Source organism: Polypterus senegalus, chromosome 15 (assembly GCF_016835505.1).
Source record: "Polypterus senegalus isolate Bchr_013 chromosome 15, ASM1683550v1, whole genome shotgun sequence".
NCBI classification, from domain to species: Eukaryota; Metazoa; Chordata; class Cladistia; order Polypteriformes; family Polypteridae; genus Polypterus; species Polypterus senegalus.
Window position 1 is genome coordinate 46,488,789 of NC_053168.1, and position 23,193 is coordinate 46,511,981.

Below are 23,193 nucleotides of genomic sequence, written 5' to 3' on the forward strand. Positions count from 1 at the left end.
AATATATATTATATCTGGGACTATTATTATTACTATTGTTATTATTGATATGATTTGTATTTTACAGTGGCGTCATTTTAGTTTTTGGGGTTGCCGCCATTTTGTAGCTTTGTTGCCACGATGTGACAGCACATGTTGTTTTTTTTAAAGCAATGGTGCATCGTTTGTGATGTCCAACGCTGTGTACAGAAACCTCTCTTATTACATTACCATTTCTTAAAATATATCTGGGTTTTGATTTGACCCTTGCTTTGTTTTTGAGTCTTTCACTCATATATAAAAACTAGCGACTGGGAGCCCGATTGAATCGGGCTACAAATTCTACGTTTGTGAAATCCTTACTTTCTCTGCAAAGAATTATTTGTTTCTTAAGTCCTTGAAATAATTTTGTTATCATGGCACTGATTTGTGCTTAAAATAGACATTTTCAGCCGATGTAATGAAGAGCTTCCTGTTTAAACGGGGCTACGAGACGTGAACTATATCAGCTGGTGAAAACAAACACTAGACATTACATACCTGTGCAAAGCTGTATTGCTGCACGCCTAACTCTGCAGTGCTACCAGACATCAGAAATTGTCTTGTTTTCGGTAAGTAAGATGGTAACATTCAAGCACCATTCAAATACCTTGTTCACTTAACCATTTCATCAATAATTGATAAAAAGTGGAAATTGTTTGCTACTGAACACTGGATGTAGAGTCAGAGCACTAGTTCTCTCTCTAGTTTTCATTCAATCCAATACATGGTGTAACATTGAATTTTCAGTATTATTATTAGTTGATATTGTATCAGCCATATGTTCCAAAACCACCTAGAGTATATCCATCTTTAATGCTTTAATGAAGAGCTTCCTGTTTAAACGGGGCTACGAGACGTGAACTCGGCTCTTTGGCACACGTCATTTGATTTATTCCGGCAAACAAATTTTCAAGACAAACCGTATTTTACGACTCTAATCAGAGTCAGAGTAATAATTATGTTGGTGTGGTCATTTTAGATCTGAGATCGGCTAAAATTTAAACAATGACTGTTGTTAATACACAGCCGTCATGACTCAGTTTGCAAATAGATGTCAGAAGGACGGATGCCAAAACCGAACTGCCCAAAGATTGATTTCGACGTACCAAGCAAATTGCGATATGTTCTAAATTACTTATGGTTCCGGAGCTGTGGAAGGGTTTGTCAGTCGACGATGTTAGTACTGGAAAGTACGCCCCACCAAACCAACGTTCCAAAAACCAACCGAACTTTCTGTTACCTGCTTGAACCAACACTGACTTAATATACTCTGCCGTCCAGCGGTGTCACTGAAGCATTCGAACATTCTTAGCCAATCATGCAATACTGCATCCGCGTTTGCCACGTTATGTTCTAACTACAGAGGCAGAGTCCCATTGCATGGTTCTAACTTATATTGAGTCAAAGTATTGACGCAAACACCACACATACGGATAGCATCAAATTATATATAAGGATTTAGCATGTACAAAGGTTTAAGCACCCAGAGCTTCCAAACATGTCTTGCAGCCAGCATACTGTCTTTCTGTTCTAGGATTTTTCCCTCTTCTTTGCAGCAGTATTCTAATTCAAAAGTATTCATAGGTCATCTTGCATGCACTGAATATTTGAGATCTACCCGCATTTTTGTTAATGTTAAAGTTTGGGATCTGTTCAAACCATCCAAAACCATAATCTTTCATTAAACATATAAATAATTATCGTATTTTAGGCTCTGAATTACACAAATAAAACTGGGTAGCTGCCTTCCATGGAAACAAGCACTTTAGAAAGTGTTCTATTATCGTGTGGTATGAGATTTTTGTGTTGAGGCATCTGACATTTAGCAGATTCCAAAACTTTCGTGATGTATGCTTTTAAAAAAGTGTCTTACTTTGTAACTTAAAAATACCAACAAAGCAATACTTTAGCTTTATTTTCTTTTAAATGAAATTGTCTATATCAGCTGGTGAAAACAAACACTAGACATTACATACCTGTGCAAAGCTGTATTGCTGCACGCCTAACTCTGCAGTGCTACCAGACATCAGAAATTGTCTTCTTTTCGGTAAGTAAGATGGTAACATTCAAGCACCATTCAAATACCTTGTTCACTTAACCATTTCATCAATAATTTGATAAAAAGTGGAAATTGTTTGCTACTGAACACTGGATGTAGAGTCAGAGCACTAGTTCTCTCTCTAGTTTTCATTCAATCCAATACATGGTGTAACATTGAATTTTCAGTATTATTATTAGTTGATATTGTATCAGCCATATGTTCCAAAACCACCTAGAGTATATCCATCTTTAATGCTTATTAAAAATACATATTGGTTTGTAACTTTCAAGTTGAAAAGAAATTAAAATTGAAAACTAATTTGCCAATGTTGATATTTTTTTAACAGCTTCTGTATCTGCACATTAGTCCATATGTGTATAAAATTTTATATAAGGATTATAGCAGTGAATTCTTTATTTTAAAGTAGTTCCATGAAGTGAAAAGGATTGTTTGTTTGCTGTTTAGAAATAACAAAAGTGCCATTACATAGATTTTCCTTAACTTCTTTATATTTTCTTTCTGTTATATAACTTTTAACAACCACATTTAACATCTATTTATTCACTCATTCATTTTCTGACCTATTATTTTATTTTGAAAACTTTCCAGACAGGTTATGCTCTTCAGTTGCATAGAAATATTGTAGCTTGCTCATTTGTAAAATCAAGAGGTACCAATTCAACAAACCATATATATTTTCAGACTGTAGAATTTAATTATTGGACCAAGAGGGTATTCAGTTCATATCTTTAAAAAATTGTGCTCTCTCAGTATAGAAAACAAGCTTCCCTAGAATGGAATGTGGATACCATGCACTGCGAGGCAGCAGTGCCACCAGCTGTATTTCCCTGCTGTCTTATTTTGGTGCTTACAGAGATATTAAATTACTGTAATGATCATCAGAATGAAATTTGATTCTACAGAACAAATGACTACATTTGATTTCCCATATGTAACTCTCTTTCAGTGTTTTCGTTTTAGATTTCAATAAGTTAGCCTGCTGTGGTGTTTAAAGCTCATAGCGTGTTATTAGGCTTAGTAGTAACACACAATTTTCAATTGTTTTTGTTATGACTATTAATATAATTTTTTCATGTAATTTATTCCAATTTTAATGTGCATTTGCTCTGTTATGGAATGTTTAGTACTCTTTTAAAATCTAATATTAAATGTGGATAAATACCATTCAGTCTGTACGTCTGAAGTAAACTTGGACAGGAATGTTAACTTTCTTCTCTTATGAACCGAGAAACATTAATGTATTAGTGACATCTAGTGGTGTTTTTTTTGTACAGAAAAAGACAATCTTAACAAGGAATATGTCCATTTATTTATTCTCGTAGAATCAAATGCATTTATTCTTCTTTACTAAAAGGAATAGTGGGATAACCAATATCTTGAATGAGTATGTTTGGGTGCAACAATGTAAATTTATAAAGCAGAACCTAAAGGACTCGAATTATAAAAAAAAAAAAAATAATAAAAGTCCTAGGATTCATTACTACTCCTTTTTAATAAAACATATCAGACACATGTCAAGATGAACAAAAATTTAGTTCTTTATTACTCTGGCACTGCTTTTATTGTTGCAGAGTTTAGAATGAATGGTGCAGTCCTTCAATAAAATTTGGACTTGTTCATCTAATTAAAGTATCTTTAAAAGTTGAAATTGTCTTAGCATATGGCAGGCCGTTTTAATATCTTGCAGTAGTTCATATTTTATACATGCCAATTCTCGTTTTAATTTTTGCAGTTATATTTTGACTAGACAGAGTTCAAATTAGAGATCCATAATTTTATTTTAACTAATGAAGAATGAAGAATTTTTCCCATCAATGTCTTAAAGCATTCATTAAAAGATATTTATAATTACATTTTAACTAATCAGAATTTTAATTACAGATATCTTTAATTTATTTGAAATAATTATATTAGTAATATTCTGTACAACTTCTATTTCTAATTAGATATCTAAAATTTTAATTTGGATTAGTCAAAACATAATTACAGATGTCTCAAATTAGAATTTTGCTTCTGCTGAAAATGTAATTTTAGATATCTGACATCGTAATTAACAGGAGGCATTAAGTGCGAGTAGGAGCAAGAGCATACCCCTGGCCAACCCAGAATCACTGTTTGCATGGACGGGGTGTTGGGCTAGGTTGTGGGGTCCAGCGGCTGTGGGGCATCTGTTTGCAAAAAAAAAGCAATTCACTGATCTTGACTTTACCAACAATGCTGAGATCTTCGAGAAGTCAATGAAGTCTCTGATCAGGGCTCTTGAGAGACTGAGTGTCTGGACTTGCAATTGTCCTGGATATAAAACAAGATCCAGGCCTTTAATGACCTCTTAGGCACAGCCGTCAGCAGTGTGTCTGTCAGCAGAGAGAGTGTCAACCTTGTCAAGAGGTTTACTTACCTTGGCAGTGACATTCATGTCTCTGGTGATTCTTCCTCTGAAGTCGGTAGATGGATTGGGAGAGCATGGGTGGGTCATGAGGTCACTGGAAAGGGGTGTGTGGTGCTCCCACTATCTTTGTAAAAAGATGAAGGTCCAAGTATTTAGAGTCCTGTTCCTGTCTTGCAATATGGTTGCAAGACATGGACACTATCCAGTGACCTGAGACAAAGACTGGACTCCTTTTATATTGTGTCTCTTCGGAGAAACCTTGGGTAACGTTGGTTTGACTTTGTGCTGAATGAGCGGTTCCTCATGGAGTTCCTGAATGAGGCACATTACCTGCATTGTGAGAGAGTATCAGTTACCGCACTACAGCCATGTGGCGCAATTCCCTAAGGGTGATCCGGCTAGCAGGATCTACGTTGTTGAGGACCCGAGTGACTGGACCAGGCCAAGGGGACGCCCACATAACACCTGGCTGTGGTAGATAGTGGGTCATTTTCGGAAGGGTGCGACTGGACCTCATGTCATGCCTGGAGGGTTGCCAACCAGGATCCCGAGCTATATCGTTGTGTGGTGGGTGTGACAACACACTGTATCAGTGCATGCTCCCTAACATGACCTAACCTGATTATGTGCAGTAAGTAAAAATATAATTACTGGTATTTTACATTGAAAGCTATACTTTATAAAAGAAAATGTTTCTCATAAAATGCAACGTACAATATGTACAGGTATGCTTTTTAAAATCAATTAATCTGAAGAGTAACTGGGGCTCAAACAGATGTCATTAGCAAATATAGTCTCAAAATAATATACTATAACATTCTCAGACCTGCTGAATCCGGTTAAGGGTCTCTGGGAGGTGGAGGGTATGCTGGCGGCAATGGGTGCAAAACAGGAAAACCTGGAGAGAGTACCAGTCCATTAGTGTGTGTGAGCAAACCTACACACACACACACGGCTAGTTTGGCATTATCAATTATCCTAACATGCATGTCTTCAGGGATGTGTGTGAGAAAAACTGGAGTAATGTTAAGATGACTGCAGACATCCGAGACCATGGTCCTCAGCCGGAAAAGGGTGGCATGCCCTCTCAGGAATGGGAGCGAGATCATGCCCCAAGTGGAGGAGTTCAAGTATCTCGGGGTCTTGTTCACAAGTGAGGGAAGAATGGAGCGTGAGATCGACAGGCGGATTGGTGCAGTGTCCGCAGTGATGCGGGCTCTGCATCGGTCTGTTGTGGTGAAAAAGGAGCTGAGCCATAAGGCAAAGCTCTCAATTTACCAGTCGATCTATGTTCCTACCCTCACTTATGGTCATGAGCTATGGGTAGTGACACAAAGAACGAGATCGCAAATATAAGCGGCTGAAATGAGTTTCCTCCGCAGGGTGTCTGTGCTTTCCCTTAAAGACAGGGTGAGAAGCTCAGAAGGGCTCAGAGTAGAGCTGCTGCTTCTTCGCATTGAGAGGAGTCAGATGAGGTGGCTCGGGCATCTGATCAGGATGCCTCCTGGACGCCTCCCTGGCGAGGTGTTCCGGGAACGTCCAACCGGGAGGAGGCCCTTGGGAAGACCCAGGACACGCTGGACGGACTATGTCTCCCGGCTGGTCTGGGAAACACCTCGCGATTCCCCCGGAAGAGCTAGAAGAAGTGGCCGAGGAGAGGGAAGCCTGGGCATCCCTGCTCAAGCTGCTGCCCCCGTGACCCGACCTCGGATAAGTGGAAGAAGATGAATGAATGGATGGATGGATGACTGCAGACACAGACAGATTGTACAAACTCCACACAGCGAATGAAAACGTGTTGGATTTGAACCTACGGTGATGGGTCACATGAAGTAGCAGCACTTCTGTCTTTCTCAGGTGTGCTGTCTTGGAGAAAATTAGATCCTTAATTCACATGTGACTGTTTGGTACAGAGTGGGGGGAAAAAAAATACTAGCAGCAAAAGCTGTAGTATTAAAAGGCTGCTGAGGAAGAATACACTGAATTACACTGTTATAGTAAAACTTGAAGAACTTGATACATGTACATGAACAAACTGAGAGCATCGTTCTCGGTTCCTTGCATGTTTGTCTGCATTTGTCTTGCCTGCTTTCTTTGTGCCGCCTGTGTAACTGATCCAACCCTTCATTGGAAAATTCCACAAATGGCCCATTGTAATATATATATTTTTTTTTTCCAACAATAGCTGGAAAGGTGCTAAAATTAAAATTTAGTCGGCCATTAAGCTGTTCTGCAAAAAACTAGTGCTCCAACAGGATACCTTGAAGCCTCAGACTAGTGGACTTGTCACTACAGTATATTAACTTGCCTAGAATTAGACCCAAGCGTTACTCTGGCTTTGAAAATAGTGCTAAAAGCGTTAGTCCTGAGTGCCACTCGGGCAACTGTATAGTCTTGTCTCGTGTAAGTGTTAGACCCAAGGATTACTCATGGTGTAAAAATGTTAACTGTGTTACTCCCGAGTATTACTCGGGCAATGGAATGGGCGTGTCTTATGTAATTGTGGGGACGTCTTCTCCTAGTCTCATAATAGTATCTCGTAAGAAATGTTTGTCAGCAGTCCAGGTGTTACATGCTCTTGACAATGATACAAACAATGATGTGGAGGAGCCTCTTATCAGCAGTGATGATGAAGTGAATCTGTCTTCAGGCAGTGAAACTGAAATGGACAGCGAAACCAAAGTGATTCTGATGAATCCGAATGTGATACTCGCATTTGGGTTTCTGTTGACCTTGCTTAAAATAAACCAGCACCACCTTGCTTTGATTTTGTGGAGCAGTCATGAATAAAAGTGAAAGGTTAACAGCCAAGATCCTCCTACTTACTTGAAGTTATTTTTTTATGATGACATAATTGAAAGAATTGTTATTGAGACGAACTGTTATGCTGAACAGTGTTGGGTAAATGGCCTTTCACCTAAGCAGTTTTCCAGTTGAAAGATATACAACACAAAAGACATATTTGACAGTATGAACGGTATTAGTATAATTATTAATATTCATTTCATATTATGTTTCATTATTATACTGTTTACACTTCTGTCTTTGTAATTTTAGTGTTTTACTCATTTTATAGTAGAAAGGTGAGATTTAATAAAAATGTCATTTTTTTTCCATGCCAAAAAATGCAATGTTTTTTACTTTTTTTTTTTGAGGAAAAAATGTAACACTAAGGAGGTTAAATTCCTACAGAAACTGAGGTTTTTCTCCATAGTATTGGCAAGCATAGCAGTTTTATGCTACAAGTACAGTTTTCGACAAATGTGTCTATAGAAAGTATCAAAATGAAATCAAATCAAAATTTTAATTCTTCTTTAGAACAAAAACTCATTTGAATTTAACCATTAACATAAGCATTTGAAAATAGTATTTTCAAATAATACACCTCTATGTATTATTAATCTAAATGCTGCAAACTCTGATATTAAAATTACACTTTTAAATACATTCATGCAAGAATGTTCTGAGCTAAATAGTAAAATATCCAAGTAGTCTAATTAAGACATTGTAACATAGTATTCGACTATAATTAAAGCTCATTAACAGTAGAATTGTTTTAAGGAAAAGAAGCATTTGAACATCTTTTCTAGTAACTGAGGTTCTGCTTTCCATCCATAGCACCAGGGACTTTGAGCAGGCGTGATTATTTCACATACTGCCGCTAGGGCTGTAGACATAAGCAGACTAACTGCAGGCAGATCATCCCAATGTAATATTAAAATTTCTAAAAAATGCTGCACAAATCTACTGATTCACTGGAGGTTACTTTGCAGAAATGAAGACAACAATGAACAATGAACAATTTTGTAAATTAAACAAAATACAGTTTGTAATTCATTTTTCCCCTCCATTTTACAAACAAGGCATTAATGTAGGGGTGTCCAATTCCAATGCTGGAGGGCTACAGTGGCTGCAGGTTTTCATTCTAACCCTTTTCCTATTCATTGGCCAGTTTTCACTGCGAATTAACTTCATTTACTTTCATTTTAATAGGCCTGTTTTTAAGGATTTAGTCCTCTGAATTGATTCTTTTCTTCATTAATTGGCAGCCAAACAGAAATGAGATGTGAGGTAAGGCAACATTTAAATCAGGGCTTCAAACTCCAACCAATTTCATTCTAACCAATTACTTAATGAGAATGAGCTGTTAATTTAACCTATTATTTAATTCCCTGCGGTGGGCTGGCACCCTGCCCCGGGGTTTGTTTCCTGCCTTGTGCCCTGTGTTGGCTGGAATTGGCTCCGGCGGACCCCCATGACCCTGTAGTTGAGATATAGCGAGTTGGATAATGGATGGATTATTTAATTCCATGGCTTGTTACTCACAGTTGGCCACAGCAGACATTTCCAAAACTGTTAATTTTCTGTTTTTTCTACAAACACTGTCAAAATGTTTTGATGACCTGAGCAGATCAACATTACCAAGACCTTCACCTTTCTATCTTCTATCTTCAGATATTGCGTGATGAACACTGGTTAGCTGGTCGAGTGTCCACTCTTTTTCTGTTTCATTATTGTTTGGCTGTGAATTAAGGAAAAAGGAAACAATTCAGAGGTCTGAGTCAAGTTAATTAAATTGAAGGCAAAAGAAGTTAATTAGCAGCAAAAACTTGTCATTAATTTAGAAGATGGTTGGAATGAAAACCTGCTGCCACTGCTGCCCACCAGGACCAGAGTTGGACACCCCTGTACAGTATTAGAGTATTTCCAGTTGAATAGTGGTTGTTAAGTAAGTTGTAAACTATTGTGAGAAAGTCCAAATTGAAAATATCAAAACATGTATTGCCTATAGTAATTTTTGTTTTTTATCGCATACTCCCTTGTCGCTAATGCTGTCTCCTTATGTCAATTGCAGTGCATGATTAGTCACAAGATTGTTTGTGTTTTCACAAAATTTCAGGTTGCATATTGTGTTGTGCATACAGATCAAATTCAAGGTCATTTTTACAGAAAGCAGACATAGGAAGGGGGGCACTGTGCGAAAGTAAACACAATAAGCCATTTGGCTTAAGGATGCCTCCTTCAAAAATTCAAAGTGTTTTGATAAATTTATTCTGGTCTTCTCTCTTTTTGTGCTGTTTTTCACAATGTGTGGCAGTTTCCTGTCCCTTTTCAAAAATGGAATAAGTGGTTCATCAAAGGACTGAAGTACTGTGCATGTGTAATTCATCTTTAAGTTATTCTATATATGGATGTAGCAAGATTGATTGTGGGAATGATAAGCAATAAAAATGTTTTGTGCAATTTTGGAGTGGGAATTGGTGGGTTTGGTATTGAATTTTTCACACCCATGCAGTCTGTAATCTTCAATATTTTGTCACAGGCAATAAACTACAAGGTAGAAATATTCAGTATCAGTTGCTTAGAAAAGTACTTTTTTACATTTGATATTTTAGACAAGTAGGAAATGAATCAGAGTATCACAATCAAGTCATTTTATTATAACTTAAATAGCCAGATGTAGATGAAAATAGTCAAGGCTGAATGAGTCATTTTATCTTTTTTTATGTGAATGTTTTATACATATATTGTGTGTAGAAAACACCCAGTTCTATCATTATGACTCACATGTTTCTCTAAACACTAGTTACTTATTTTTGGCTTTTTTGATCCCAAAAAAATAAAAGCAAACATTACCATTTTCTGTTTTATAGTGTCAGAAAAGTGGTGTTAGTATTTGGCATAGCTTAATTTAAAGGAGACTTTTGCACATCTAAAAGGATTTAACTACAGAGTTGAGCTTAAACTAATGTTCATCCCCTAAGCAAAAGAAGAAGGTACTAATTACTACTAAGTAATTTGTGAATGTCTGATTTTTCAACACAGCATTTGTGTAGTATTTTTTTTCTTATGATAGCTTATATAATATAATCGGGGAAGTTTTGATTAGAAAAAAATGCAGTGGTTTTAGAAAAGTAACATTTTTTTCCACACCAAAACTGAAAAGTACAGCTCAAACAGTTCTTAATAAATGTATTGTACATTGCTATTAGAAAACCACTGCACTGATATTGTTTTTGTTTTAAGGATATTCTGTTTCCCACAATACCAATTAGGTATGTTTTTTTTCCTCTCACTTGTAGCTTATTTTCTTTTTATAATCATTGTTTTTAATCAAAAATGTCATGAACAGTGAAATTCAGTATTTGTAAAAATTAAAGTAATGGGTAAAAAAAAAAAAAAGTGACCTCCATCCCCGATAGCACCAATCTCCATCATAATTGAGGTCCTCGGTTGATGTAGAATCATTAAAGCCTATGCAGAACTGGGAGAGAGGTATGATAGATGCTGCTTTTCAAAGCGAAAAAAAATCAGAAGTAAAATACACATAAAAGACCAGAGACAGATTAGGGCCAACTATCTACAAACCAGTTCCGCAGCAGACTGACATTTCTGTACGTTGTTTCTTCCTCCCCTCAATATTTCCTACTCTGACCTTTTAGACTCACTGCGATTCTAGGTGTTCTAAATCATCCTCTGAGCACCAATGAGGGGATGGCTGTTCCAATTTTTCACATATGCGTGAATGCTTAATAAGTCTATTTCCCCATTATGTATCATCATCTCTCCTGTGTACTCCCACACTTACAAAATCTGTGCTGTAAAATTAAATGAAAAGGCACTCACCTTATCTGGTAATCATGCCATGGTTTTGCTTCATTAAACTGATACTCTAAACAGTGCAACAGTAATTGTTGCCATGATATCCTGCAAAAAACAAGTGATGTTAGTGTCTGGGTATTTTTTCCCCCAGAATGGCTAGTGAGAATGGAGGGAGTGAAAATAGCCTAATGGTGAATATAATTTAATGATATAATTTCACATTTGGTAAGTTAATTTTTTGTAGGTAATGATTCTCAAAAGAATTTGAACAGACAAAGAATGTGATGGAGAATAGAGGAAGCAATTATGAAATAGCAAAGTGTGATCTATATATGGAGCCATATATTGTAATAGAAGTAAGAAAATCAAGAGTGCAAAGAAAAGGGACTTGTGTGAGAAATTAAAAAGTAAGTAAGGTGAGGGACAATGTTGTCTAGCACATTTATCTATCTGAAAAAGTTGTGAAATAATGTAGTGGTTAAAAGATTACTGGCACAATGGTTTAGTGCAGTGTGTTGATCATGTTAAAATCACCCTTGCTAAACGCCTATGCTGCATGACTAGAATGAGAATGAAACTAGTCTGTTTGGGATGGCAGCTTTGCCATCTGTATTGCATCACAATACATCAAGAAAATTTAGTGATGGAACAGTTTGATTTTTGACCTTGTTTTAACCCTCTAAACACCACACTTTTTACCTACTGTGTGGCTAATTTCGCAAATTGGCTGAATGCACGTGCAATTAGCTACAGTACACAACAGGGTGGTAACTCGAAACAAACTTGAATGGCGCCCTCCATGCCCCTTCCCCTCCCAAAGTCAGAAAATATGCAAGACCCTGAGAAATAATAATAATGAAAATATTTATTTCAATTTTTAAAATAACTTACTGCTAGTTTGTGGCCTTTTTTTTGTACTTTTTGTGGTCTGCTTCTTTTGTTGCATGAAGTATGGTAGTGCAGTAGTTAGCAAAGCTGTCTCACAGCTCTGGTCACATTTTTGGCCATAGTAGTTGGTCCAGTATAGTTAGCAGACACAACCCTAGCCCTCGGGGACACTTAAAAGACCACTGCACCATTATAATCAACTTGAAATCTGTTCAGATCCTCCTTCCCTATTGACTTCAGTACATTTCACAGAGTGTGGCAAAGTTTCCTAACATTTCCACAATTTTGCCAAAATCATGGTGAAGAGTTTGCTCATCAATAGTCCTCAATTGGATGAAATGGTGCCTCAAACTGTTATTCTGGAGCAGGACAGACATAAACCTCAAATGAGTGGTAAAAGATGAGAGCAACTGGAAATTTTAAAAACAACATTGCATACTTATGTTCTGAAAGAGTAGCCATTTCAAAAGATGCATTAGTAAGAGGGTATGCGAGTAAGGGTTTTAGAAAAAAAAATGCACAGTAAGTGAGTCAAATGAGAACTATACTGTGAGAGGGGAGCTAACATTTTACTTCGCAAACAAATGTGTATAAGAGTTTGCATACCTATCTAAAATAATACTTTGTTCTTTCACATTTAAGATCTGGCTCTTTAATTATGGGGGGGAAATTGTATTTCTGTGGGTTTGATGCAGAAAACACAACAGAGCACTGCTATCCTCCTACTGATTTCCATCAACCCATAACAGAAGCTATCAGAGCCATCTGAATCTATGCCTAATAATATAATTTTGCAAGTTGTACTTTAGCAAAATTAACCACGGTTTTCTAGAGTTAGAATTTGCAGAGGCTACTAGGTTACAGTGCTTATTACAAAATCTGGGCAAATTCTTTTGTTAAATGGCCTGGATTAGTATAGGAGCGCAACATCAATTACAGGCTCATTTGCTAATTTTTGACATTCAGTCTAAAGCTCCAGATATTTCAAGAGATAACTGATTTATAGGCCATAAGCTCTGTAGAATAGAGAATCCACAAGGAGAAATTGTAGAAAAAAAACAAGTGTGCATTAAGCCATATCTGTGATCTTTACCGTCCAGAAACACAAAAATCCAAGACGGCTTACAGAGGTCCCTCTCTAACCCAACTTCAAACAGTCCTTTCACCTTCTTGTAAACAAACATGTATAAAGAGAACATTTTACAGTTGGACACAAGCAAATATGGGGACCACCTACTGTCCTCCTAAGCTACTTAACACTTGGCTTTGCTCATCAGATCTGTCAGTCAAAGCAGTGATTGTGGTCCTGCCCATAAATCCACAGTACCAAAGAGACTTAAGAATAACATGAAATAAAACACACATCAACCATTATAAGTACAAACTCAAATCAGAAAAAGATGGGACGATATAGAAAATGAAAATAAAAAAATGCAATGATTCTTACATTTACTTAATTTTTATTTCATTGCAGACAGTATGAACCCAAGATATTTCATGTTTTGTCTGGTCAACTTCATTTCATTTGTTAATATACATCCATTCCTGAATTTCAGGCCTGCAACACATCAAAAAAAAAGTTGGGATGAAGACAGATTAGGGGCAGTAAGGAGGTAACATAATTAAATAATGATGTAATTTCAGACTGGCGGTAACAACAGGTGATCGTAATCATGATTTAGTACAAAACCAGTATACACAAAAGGCTGAGTCTTTAGGAGCAAAGATGGGCAGAGGATTTTTATTTTAACACATGTGTGAGAAGATATTAAAATGTTTAAAACCAGTGTTCCCCAAAGAAAGATTGGAAGGGATTTGCATATTTCTCCCTTGACAGTGCGTAATATCATTGAATGATTCAAGGAATCGGGAGGAAATTCAATGCATAAAGGGCAGTGGCACAAGCCAAAGCTGTACACCTGTGATCTCCAATCCCTCAGACAGCATTGCATCAAGAGCCATCCCTCATCGATATCTGATATAACCACACGGGCAAGGGATTACTTTGGCACACCTTTTTCAAGCACTACAATACAGAGTTACTTTCACAAATGGCACTTAAAACTTCAATGTTAACCTTTTCCAGAAGTGGTGTCAACTTCTCTCAGAGGTATCTAGGATGGACCGTCGCACAGTGGAAGTGTGTAATGTGTATTGTGTTCAGATAAATCAGTTTTCCAGATCAGGTTTGGAAGAAACTTATGCCATATGCTTCAGATCAAAAACAAAAAGGACCGTCCAGAATGTTATCTGCAACAAGTCCAAAAGCCAAGGTCTGTCATAGTATGGGGTTGTTGTCCGTGCTCTCAGCAAACATAATTTATTCTTCTGTGATGTGCAGAAAAGTACATTGAGGTTTTAGGGCAACATATGCTGCCTTCAAGACAACATATTTTCCAGGGACATCCATACATTATCAAATTGTCAATTTGAAACTATTTTCTGCATACATTACATAGGCATGACTGCGGAAGAGTAGGGTATGGGTGCTGGACTGGCCTGTCTACTGGCTTGTTTGCTGTCCCGACTTGCCCCAGTAGAGAATGTGTGGAGAATTTTGAAATGAAAAATGTGACAAAGATGGCCCAATACTGTTGCACACCTTAAGATATGTTTGCAAGAAGAATGAAACAAAATAACACCTGAAATGCTTCATCGTTTGGTGTTTCTCAGCGCCAAGCCATCTTTTAATTGTTGTTAGAAGGAATGGGGACATTACAAAGTGGTGAATGTTTTACTGTCCCAACATTTTTTGGACTGTCTTACTGGCCGGAAATGCAGGAATGGATGTATATTAACAAATGAAATGAAGCTGACCAGACAAGAAATTAAACACCTTGGCTTGATATAAGGGATGTAATGATTCCCTAAAACCACTTTTCTCACTTTGTCTAAAGCTGGGCTATCTGCTTAACTTCAATTCCCTTCTGTTATGCCAGGTTTAAATGTACACTATTTGCAAAGCGTCAAATATGTGGTTAAAATCCAGCAGCTTCAATTGCATTCACAAAGCTCTTAGACTTATCTGTTATCATGGGAATGGTAGTGTTTGGTCTGTTAATTTTCCACTCCACTGCAGCTTTGTGTGGTGTTTCTGGCAAGTAGCCACATGTGTGTCTTTCATAGAAAGAGCCTCTCTGGAGAACAGGGTTTGCAATTACCCAGTTGTCTGCAAAGTAGTGCGCCATGATTGTAATAAAGCTCTCTGTTGCATTGGAGGTCTGACCCATCTGTAGTTAAAGCAATGAAATTTCATTGCTCAATTCTCACAGCACTTCGTATCCGGGTTCCAGATCACTGAGCAAATGCTTAAGTATTCACACAATTGTTTTGTAACTCCATTTTTACTTTCGCATTGGCTGTCTCACGTGCAGTAGAGAAAAAAGTTGGGGGAGCAGTAATAACTGTTTTTTAAAAGAATACCATTCGCACCTTGCACTTATCCCCAGGGATGTGCACGCTCTAGTATAGATTTCTGGACATGCCCTGCTTGTGAAACATCACAGATTTCGAAGTTTGATTGACATTTTTGACAGCGGGGAGTGAATTGGATACAACACCTGTCATGTTCACTATACCGGTATGGAGGAAAGAGCTCCCCATGCATACGTTGCATATTTTCATGGGTTTCCTTTTAAAAAAAATTAAGTTTTGTGTTGCAGTTATGCCCCAAAAGCATGACTTTGGGCTTTAAGCCCAAGCGTGCAAGCGCTGGTCCGTCTTTCGGAACTGTGACAAGATACGATACCATGGGCTTTTGAATTGAGGTTTTGGTCTCGGTTTCAGAACTATTACAAGTTCATGCTGTCTGCAATTTAAAAAAAAAAAGTCAAAATAAATTTAATAATCACTGCTTTTTTTTTTTTTTTTTAATTTTCCGTACTGTCTCAACTTATTCTGATTTGGGGTTGTATTTCCAGTCAAAGGAAATCAACAAAACAGTAGATGATAATTAAGTTCAAAGCATTACCAGTCTCGCAGAGAGACTCTCAGGGAAGAGATGCCTTGTATGCATTGTAAGAGTGAAAGAAACAGCTATTGAAAAGGGAATGTGCCAGAAGCTTGGATGTTCTTTCATAATGACTTTCATAGCTTGCTTAGGTCATCACTGCTCAAGAGTTGTGAGGCGTGTATGTGGCATTGTGAGTCAAACCCGATACAGGATAAATGTTTGCAGTCCTACTTCACAAAGTTTCCATCACAAGAGATTTAGCTTTCCTACCCTTTCTGAGTTGTTTTATGGTCCAGAACAGATTTGTACCTCTTGGTCCTTCCCTTTCATCTCAAACATTTATTAACACAGATCCTTCATAATGCATGTGTACAGCTTTAAATGGAAACACATTAGCTGGAGAGCTTTTGGTTCCCTTGTCATTTGCACCTAATTATTAATTGATGGTTGGGCAAAAAGAAAGGGCAACAATCAAAACCTTAATACAGCTGTTTAAATCTAAAATAGGCAATCAAGTTCTCTGAATTACATCAAACGAGTTAAAGCATTTTGCTTTAGTAGTAAATAAATGATTTTTAATTAAAAATTTGGTTAAACCAAAAACCTGCAGCCACTGGGGTACCAGAGTTGACTACTCCGGTGTATCACAATTAGCTAGTTGTCTACTAACTGCTTTTTATTTTCATAGTGAGAAAGAATACATGTGATTTGTTAGTGTTTGGGTATGACTGTACCTATGCAGACTGCAGAGATTTCTTCAACATCTTGATCCAAATAACATCTTAAGTGGGGGATTTGTTTATTTATAATGCAGTTTAGAGAAAATGTATGACTAGAAAAAGAGACATAAAGAAAATGTCCATGGAGGACTATGTCAGTGCATATGTGTTCATTGCCTAAGGTCACATGGTTTCCACCTTTACACTTTTTTATATATTCATAATTTCTTGATATATAAATGGACTAACCTGGGTGTAGAATTTACTAATCAGTCAAGCAAGATTACGTCATACAATAACAGAAATATTTTTCAGGTTCTCTTCTGCTTACAGATAAATGATAAGTCGATTCCATGAGCCTCTTTAGTTTAAATATTTGTATAAATCTTTTTAAAGCTGCTGATAATGTTTTGTGTTTAATAATTAGTCCTTATTCTTTCGTGGTGCCTTTATCAGAAAAGTAAAACGTTTTAGCATGAACGTGAAACCTGCATCTAGTGCTCTGTTCAGAAGATTATCAGTAGATTTTTTATTTTTTTTTGGCTATTTGATTGCATCAATAATTGTTGTGTACTTTATGGTCCCACTGTCAGGTAGGCACCATGTGTTTTATTCTGTTAGCTTAGGAATCTGCCATGCCCCTCTAGTTTATGAAGCCTATATAGCCCTTCCACTAGTGTCACCTTTGACAAACACCTGTCGTCTTGTGAAATAATTTCTGTGACATTAGATTTCTACCAAAGTGACCGATAGAGAGTCTGATGATGAAGCTTATGAAGTCCCCTAAAGAAGGTAATTCAGTTTTAAAAACTCCAACATTAAACAGAACACTGTTTATTGAAGATTGTAAAGAAACCGTTCAACATCAAAGCATTTGAATGATCTGATGTTCTTCAAGATATTTATTTTATTCAGACCATTCAAAATGGTCTTATTTTACTGAATAAGAAATTCTTCACTGAAATTTTGTTAGCTGAATTTTATTTCAAAAATCCACAACTTAATGTTACCCCCAACGTGGCATTTGTATTTTTTATTAGGGGGGAAAAATAATAAATATGGTTTTTACATAAATATTGCCACTTAAAGCTTAAAAAGTCACTTTTTACCTTCTTGTCTTTCAGCTACCCCATGTTCCTTTGGCTTTGCATTTGAGGTAATTTTGCACTCAAAGATAAACTTTTGTCCAAGCTTCAGTTTTTTAGCCGACTGAAACATATTTTCTTGGAAGTACTTGCTTGTGTTTTCCACCATCGGTTTTTCCTTCTAATTTAGCAAGGTGCTGCTCACCAGTCAATGAAAAACACCCCCAAATTTCCCACTCAGATATTGTTTTTACATTTATAGTAGTAGTAGTAATAGTACTGTCACATGTTCGAAGTACAGCGAAATGACTTCTTTCATGTACAACCAGCTGTCATTCTTTTTCAAAGTAAGCAGATGCGCTGTATGTAGATGTAAATGGTTTTGGAAGATGGAATGGGGGTCTCCTTTCAAAGCCCGTATGATATGTATATTATAGTCTAGTAGCTTAAATGTATGCAGTTGGTCTGAGTTTGTCTTGGGTCTGAGAACACAACTTCTGCTCTCACATGTTAAAAAAAAAAAAGGATTTTTTTTTTCTCACAAAAAACAAAATTTACCTGCAATACGTCTTTTGAGAGAGCGCTTTAGTGTAAGAGACTGTTTCCATATAGGGAGACACCTTCTGTCAAACTATAAAACTTTGTAATGCTATTAGATATGCAATCTAAACTTGTTGCATTGATTGTTGACAGATTGAGGCATAAAAATTGAACATTTGCTTCTCGCTACTCTTCAGTCTTTGAAGCTCCTTTATTACATATGCAGAATAATAGCTGTTCATTTTTAAATATGTAATTTAATAATGCCAAAAATCCTTAGGGTCTAAGGGGTTACTGAATAATTCTCAGTTTGAGACAGTTTTGGGACAGTTTGTATATCTTCACTTTTTGATCCATGTTTCAAGACTGTACATTCAATAAATCAAGGCCAACATTATGAGTTAGTTGGTATCCTTTTTAAAAAAGCAAAATATAATTAGTAACACAAAAATCTAAGTTGTATTCTTAAATAGTTCTTGTAGAAATAGGGGCCAGTGCTCCCACAAAAATGTTAACCACCCATGGCTGTAATGAAGAAAATGGGGTAAAAAAGTGTCAAGATTGAACTTCTTAAAACTAAGGCGTGACTTGTAGTCACAGAAGTTGTCAATGTGTGGTAGATGAAGTAATCCTTTTGCATGAGGACATCTATTTGTAGGTTAACCAGGATGGTTGTCAATGATAACCCTTATGAGTGAGAATTTATTACTGATCACAAGTATCGTGACTGATCTGTAATTGAAGTCACACAGAATGTTTCTCAGTTTTAAGACCGACCTGTTCAACAGTGCTTTTCAGTGGGTGATTTCAAAATTTTACAATGCTGTTTTCAAGAAAGCTCAATGAAATTGGAGTAATGATGCCAAATGTCATTCAAGTAGATCTACAGTAAGCCAAGATTTTTCATGTACACATGCAGATGCAAATCAAAAACAGTATAATCAGACTGCTGACCTTAGACTACTGTCTGAAGTAAAAATGTATTATGCATCATTCTGAATTCCACATATAACTTGTGGGCAGCATTGCTACAAAGTAGGTAGTGCTGCCACTTCAAAGTTCTAGCATTCTGGTTTTGAAGCCTGGACCCAAACAGTATGTGAAATCAGTATGTTCTCCCTATGACTACATTGCTTTCTTCTCCCACGTTCCCAATGAGTTCAGATTAGGTTAATAGGTGATTACAAATTGGCACCATTTTGAATGTTTGTTTAGGTGTGTATGTGAGGGGTCCTACAAATGACTGACCCCTGTTGTCAATTCTCATGTGACACTGAACTGAGTTGAGCAGTGAAATGTTAAGTTAAATACGTTTCAGTTTGATTTGTTATGAAAATCGAAAGACCAGTTAAGGGTTAATTTTGTGTCTGTAGTATGATTGTTCCAACTTGCACATGAAATCACTTAACATTGACTGAGTTAGTTGCACAGTGTGGTATTTGTCAGCAGAAAGAATAAGGCCCTGCCTTTTTTGCGGCTACCAGTGGAAAAAAAATACAGGTTTTCCCTTTTTCCCCTTCTTCCTCTTCAATTTAATCATTTTAGAGTTGAGAAAATTAGTCATAGTGCTGGCACTGAATAAAATGACCATGGAAACCCACCCAACATTACTTTGCACTTAGTAAGTTCCTGAATGAAATTGTAGTATGTGCACTGTAATGTGATTAGTCTTCACTGCTTCAACTGCTTTCCTGATCAGTACAACTTCTTTGACATTAATGCTGCATGATTCCAAATGTTAAATGTTCAAATAGAAAGGATTTTCTAAATTGTGATAAATTTCTTGGTATACAAATTGCTAGAAGAAGGAATACTTTATATCATATACGTCAAGAGTAGGATGGGAAACAAGCTGTAATCAAAACCAGATGGTTAAGGTTTTCAGCTAAATTCACAGAAAGCAGTGTTGGTTGCTCATAACTTTATGGCTTTTGGTTGAGAGATCCCATGCTGTAAAGTTTTATAACTGCTAGTCTCTTACCAGAGCAGGATTGCAAATGTGCCTGCATTTACATAATAGGTGCTGCTTCTCCTCCCCCACCAAATTCCAGCTATCAGGACAGTTGCAGTAGCTGGTGCTGCATTTTAAGAGCAGAGGGTGCTTCTTCGGCAGAAACTCGTCACACAGAATCAAAATATTTTCCATTCTGCGGTTGCAGGATTCCCATCGGAGGACGCAGACATAGTCATTTTGCAGGATAGAAATGAGCTGTTTCTCTGTGCTGCAACTTAAATATTACGGAGGAGAGCTTGATTTCTTTTTTTCTTTCACATGCTGAGCTTAAGGAATTAGCCTTGCTTTGTAGTCAAAACAGTTTCATTCTGTATCGAATGTGGTAAAATAAATGGTGCCGGGTTTTTTTTTTTTCCTCTTTTTTTTAAATTAGATCATGCAATTGAAAGGTAAAAGTACAGTAGCTTTGATAAGAGTGACCTTGTCCAACTGATGCTGCCTAATTGAGAAAGACTGCAATTGAAACTACGCTGCTGCATCTCCTGTTTCTGCACATTCTAGATCACGTGGATTACTGCTTACTAAGCTGTTTTTTTTTTTTTTTCTTTCCCCTCCTCTATGCTACCATGTTACTAGAAACAATGACGGATCTGTCCAGATGAGCAGCCCTCCCCACTTGTAAAAGCCCATGCTGTTAGATGGGCAGAGTTGTGCTATTTGGCTACTGTGAAGTGAGGATTCTCTGATCTGTGTTAGGGGATCAGATGAACAACATAGTGTTAACAACTAAGGCTGTCAGAGGAAACAGGAAGCATATTGTTGCCTTAGCAAACGGTGGATGCAAATAATTAAAGTTGTTTGTTTTAGCAACCGTCTGGATTTGTGTGGAATTCGAGTCTTGGTTCTTTTTGGAATTACTTGAAACAGCCATGTGGATTTTTACTGCCTTACATTTTAACGTGGTAACTACCTCAGGATAACTACTGAAGAAAGAAGCATGTTGGAATATTTTTAATATTTGTTATTTGTTTAAAATCTGATCGGATGAGTCGTGTATGTATTGTTGTGTTAGAGGAGGAGGAAGAGGATCCATCAGTTTTAGTTTCAAAAGTTAATCGGGATAAATTTATTACTGCTGCAGGATATTCATATTCTGACAATAGAAAGGTATGTTGCTAATTTCTGGAATTGTTAGATTTAATTGATCATTAAGTTGTTTTTAAAAAATTAACTTTTAACAAGATTACTTTCTCTTTAATGTGCTTTTTTGAAATGATTTCATTTTTGTTAGATCTAGAGCTTATTTAATTATATTTACCTAGATTGTAGTTTTATGCTTAGACCTGTTTAATTTAACGGGTGTACTCCATAGAATTCCCTTACTACATTCAAACTAAGTAATTTATTTTCATTTAAACAGTTATTTTGTTCAGATTTTATATTGAGTGTAATGTGAATGGAAATCTCAAATCATATTTTCATTTGTATTGTCTATTAGGTGTGTGTGTTATTAAAAAATTTCCTTTGAAGGAAGGTAACATTTGTAATAATTTGGCTTGATATGATTTGGGTGAGCAAAAGACTGAAACACAAACTTTCAGCTTTTTTATAGCAACATTTCATAGGCTGTTTGCACCAATGAAACAAACAGTACAATATGCAAATAATATCAGAAAACTTAAAAATGTAATAAAGAAATTGGGTTAAGTGAAAAGATTAAACTTCTTACAAGCTTTTTTGTCCTTGTAAATCAGACAATTAATAGTTACTTTCTTGAGCAAAAAAGTCTGAGAAAGGAAATATGAACCCAGCAATTGGAAGTAATAAAAATAGTAGAGGCAGTGGGAGTGTGTTTAGACCTGCCTTGAAAGAGGTCCAGATGCCACCTCTTTTATCCTAGGAATGTTTTCATGGACATGCAGATTAGCAACTAACTTTTGCACAATGTTATCCTAATATCCTGAATTTGCAATTAAAATGTGTAGACAGTGGTTTAACTTTGATATGACAGTGGGGTGGATGAAAGTTGTATAGCAGAAATTCAGCTTCAGTTAAAAGCCCTCAGTAAGTTGCAGTAGAAGCCATCCTTTGTCTTATAACATTTTCCCACCCATTACTTAAATGCATATAAATTTGACAAATATATGTAAAAAAATGTAGCTTTAAATGGTCAAATGTCTGCTCTGTTTACTGTAACTACTATGTTGTGGTTAACTTGAAGATATGAAAAATGAGGCCTATAACAACATACAGTCAAAAAGTAGAAACAGCAAGTTTAGATAATTATCGTTTTTGAAACTTTTTGCAGAGGTGTCCTATAAAGTATGACTTAATAAAACATTTAAATTAAAACTGAAGATATTGTATAATGGAACATTAGTATGGTTAGACATGAAGATAGTGGAGGCACTGTCGTTTGATTTAACCATATATTATGTTCACATTTTATTTCATTAGCAGAGCAATTTAAAAACATTTTAGGCAGCAATCTTCCCCAGAAAGTAGTTTTACATATACATGTGCACAATACTCCCCAACCCAACCTTTTATGAATGAAGTCATATTTCTAAATCCCCATTAATAGTTTCACAAATTTAGTGTCTCAGCAAAAAAAAAAAAAAAAAAAGCTAAGTCATTAAGTCCGCGGAGTAGGAAACTACTAGCAAAAATACATCTTAAGGCTTTAGAAATGGAAGATGTTTCCAAGTTGTGGTAGCCAGTATATGTGGAAAAGGGCTACATATTGGTGCTGCAAGGTAATAGAGATTTTATTGTTTTACACCTTTGCTATACCAAAAACAGTAATTAGGACATACTGTAATTCCCATATAATTCATTCCTTTTTGTTTGAATCAGAATATATGTTGTTAGACTTTAATCAATGTAACATAACACACTGTTTTTAAGAAACCAAAAATTATATTGAGTTTATAGATGCATTTAAGAAACAAATACTAGATTTTATTGCTAGGATAACTTT

At 36.4% G+C, this 23,193-nt stretch overlaps 1 protein-coding gene across 2 annotated transcripts in view; it reads left to right on the forward strand.

Annotated features, from left to right (window-relative positions):
- Positions 1–23,193, forward strand: part of ankrd28b (ankyrin repeat domain 28b) — a 146,095-nt gene that overhangs the window by 38,491 nt on the left and 84,411 nt on the right. The window contains exon 1 of one of the 2 annotated variants that reach the window (XM_039736423.1): positions 20,895–21,380. The exons of the other annotated variant lie outside the window; for it this stretch is intronic. Within the exon in view, the coding sequence (XP_039592357.1) occupies positions 21,258–21,380 (123 nt within the window). The 5' untranslated portion in view covers positions 20,895–21,257. Of the gene's footprint in view, positions 1–20,894; positions 21,381–23,193 lie in introns of those variants that run through there. 2 annotated transcript variants of the gene reach the window in all.